Source organism: Chrysemys picta, chromosome 19, assembly GCF_011386835.1.
Source record: "Chrysemys picta bellii isolate R12L10 chromosome 19, ASM1138683v2, whole genome shotgun sequence".
Taxonomy (NCBI): domain Eukaryota; kingdom Metazoa; phylum Chordata; order Testudines; family Emydidae; genus Chrysemys; species Chrysemys picta.
In genome coordinates, this window is record NC_088809.1 from 2,859,789 (window position 1) to 2,862,795 (window position 3,007).

At 58.9% G+C, this 3,007-nt stretch overlaps 1 protein-coding gene across 1 annotated transcript; it reads right to left on the reverse strand.

Moving 5' to 3' along the window:
* On the reverse strand, positions 1–2,360 carry BHLHA9 (basic helix-loop-helix family member a9). The gene has a single exon (XM_024105987.3). It carries the CDS (start codon positions 2,127–2,129, stop codon positions 1,365–1,367), a length of 765 nt encoding a protein of 254 aa, XP_023961755.1. The 5' UTR covers positions 2,130–2,360; the 3' UTR covers positions 1–1,364.
* Between the last annotated feature and the right edge of the window lie 647 nt (positions 2,361–3,007).

Here is a 3,007-nt window from a genome sequence, read left to right on the forward strand (position 1 = left end):
CTGGGTTCCCCTTGGCGCAGCATGGAAAGGGTTCACACCGCAAAGTGAAGGAGGGGATGGCACTTGGGGCAGATCTGGGTGAGTAGCTTTATTTATCAAGGGCCTGCCTCAGGGCCCACCCTGGGGCAGTGCCGGGTGCTCACAACACAGGCCCCCTGCTGCTCCCCCGGAGGGATCTCAGCCAGCACAGGGGAGCTGTGCATGAACTGCTTTCATAAGAGTGCAGTGCTCTCGCTTTGCCGCTTGTGAGCAAGGCAGCTACCCAAAGTCAGACTGCTGCCTCCTCTCCACTGCTCTCCCAGCCTCTCTGTGCACCCCCGGCTGTAGGCCTACCCTCCCCCCGGCGCTGCCCAGCTGAGGGGAAGGGCCAGGCCTTCCCAGTACATTTGCATTGCTCTTTAGATCTGATTCCAAACTTTCTCTTCTGCCCTCCTGCCTACCCCCGAGGCTCCCGAGACTGATTTTCCCTGTGCAAAGCAGCCGTGGCCAGCCCAGATTCGCCAGCCCTCCCCCATTTCACCTTCTCTCCCACCACAACAAGAGCACACTGAGCATGGGAACCGTCTGGCCAGGGGCTTGCGAATGGACAAGCCCTTGGTTTGGCTGTTTCAATCGCAGGCTCTGACCCTGTCCTTCTCCCCTGCACCCTCTTCTCTCCCTGCCTTTCTGAGACCCCCCTCTCCGGGATTGTCTGGAGTGTGCTGCACCCAGCTTCTCGCTTTCCTCCCTCCCCATGTGGATTGGCCGGGAATTCATCATTCTGCTGGCCAAAGCCATCCTTCTAATCACTGCCAGCCGGCGAAACCTGAGTCCTGATCCCCTCTAGCCCTTCCAGCACAGTCCTGGGGAGCTGGGCACCTGCAGGTTTATCATTAAAAAACACAAGTTACAATTAACCTTCCCAGCTTCTGCTTCCAGAACTCTCCTCACACAGTCACAGCTGCCATACAATGAAAGAGTTTTAATATGGTTGGGGGAGCCATTTTGCCAACGCTGAATAAATGCCCTGGTTTTTTTAAACTCACATTTCCTCAGAAAGAAAGAGAGAGAGAATAAATAAGGGTTGAGACAGGAAGAACTGCAGAAGGGAAACCTTAGATTTACAGCAGAGTTAAATAGTCTGAACTCCTGCTAGAGTAAATACAAAGCATCCACTTCCGGCTGCTCCCAGTTTTCCTGCGTTCCTTGGATTGCAGAGGGCATGTGTGCTCAGCTGCGCCAGCAACGCTGAGAACCCTGTCCTGGGCTCCCCTCATGGCACCGCACTCCCCAGCAGACAGCGCTTTGTGTCCCCGGTTTGGTTTGTCCTGTCCGGCTGGGAGAGGTGTCAGGAATCCCGTTCAGTGCCTGGGGAGAGACTGCTGCTACCCGGAGCCTTGGCTATACCCCAGCTGCCAGGGGACTGGCCCGGGGAGAGAATCTCGGAAGTTGTCCAGGTGTGTTTGTTGGCAGATGGCTCTGACCCCGAGGTAGTAGTTCCCACTGGAGTAATAGGCAGGGCTGGCTATAAAAGGATCCTTCTTCGGGCTTCCATAGTGGGACTGGAGCGGAGGCTCAGGGGAATACCTGGGATACGGCGGGGAGGGAGGGCAGTGTTGGAAGCTGGGAGCATCTGGGTAGCAGTGCTCCGGGGGCAAGTGGGTGAACTGGGCCCGGATGCCCTTACCGCTCTCCTCCTGGCGGGGCCCGTCGTACCAGGTGCGGCATTCTGTGTGGGCACAGGGCCACCTCCGCCCCGGGCTGGCATGCAGGGACATGGACAAGGAGGCGATCCTGTGGATGGCTCTTCGCAGGGTTGCGATTTTGGAGAGTCTCTTGCCGTTGAGGTCATGTTTCAGGGCCAGCCGCAGGGCGTTGAAGGCTTGGTTATAGTCCAGGATCCTCTTCCGCTCTCTGACATTGGCAGCAATCCTCCTCGCCTTGGAGCGCACTGGCCTGCTCCTCTTCCTCAGCTTAGCCTCCGCCGGGTCGCTCGGGCAGGCGGTGGCCTCGCCAGCCTGGGGTGCCCACAGCTCCTGCCCAGCTCCCAGGAGGTGAGCCCCTGAGACAGCCACCCCTTGGAGCTCTTCTCGCGTGCCGTCGGGCTCCTGCAGGCGCGCTGGGCCTTTCCCCAGGGCTGGCCTGGGCATGGCTCCGCTCCGCTCCGCTCTGCTCCTGGGAAGCAAAGCGCTGGACTCCTGCCGGGCTTGCTAGACACTCCTGCTAAAACCTCTCCAAGGCAGAGCTGCACTGCACCACGTGGTTCCTTTCCTGGGCCCTTTATTACCTGCCTCCAGGTATGCTGGATTAGGTCAGGGATGACAGGAAGCAGGGAAACACCTGTACAGCGCAGACCAAGCTGAGCCTGTCCTTAGCTGCACTGTGAGGAAGATCACACACATTCCCCCTCCTTACTCGGCCTCCGGAACAAATCGCCCCCTTTGTGTTTCTCTCCTGCCCAGCTCCTGGCTGCACCGGGCCAGAAGATGGGTGCAAAGCTCCGGCAGCAGTGAGGGGCTCGGCCTGTTTGTGGAGAGCACAGGCTGTAAATCACTCAGAGCTGTCGGGCTCGCAGATAACCCTAGGCACAGCCCTCGCTGTGAAGGGGCCTCCATTTGTAGGGTTAGTCACTGCCTCGGTTTGCTGCAAGATTCTGCCCAGAGACCCTCACCCGGGCTGGGCAGACTCACGGGGATCTAGAACATCCCAGGCCCGTCACTGCTTTGCTTTCAGCGGCCAGGGGCGCTCTCCTGTGCGGAGGCTGCGGATAGACAACGCTTGCAGTGTCCTGGAGCCGGGTCAGGCCCAGGATGTGAGAGGCAAGGCGGGGGAGGTCATGTTATGGGCCCAACTTCTGCAGGTGAGAGACAAGCTTTGGAGCTGGGCAGAGCTCTGCCTCGGACCTGGTGCTGTGTAGCTGGGAAGCTTGTCTCTCTCACCAACAGAAGCTGGTCCAATAAAAGATGTGTCCCCTGCCGCCCCTTGTCTCTGATAGACAAGCTCCAATGAGCACACAGTGCTGGCCATA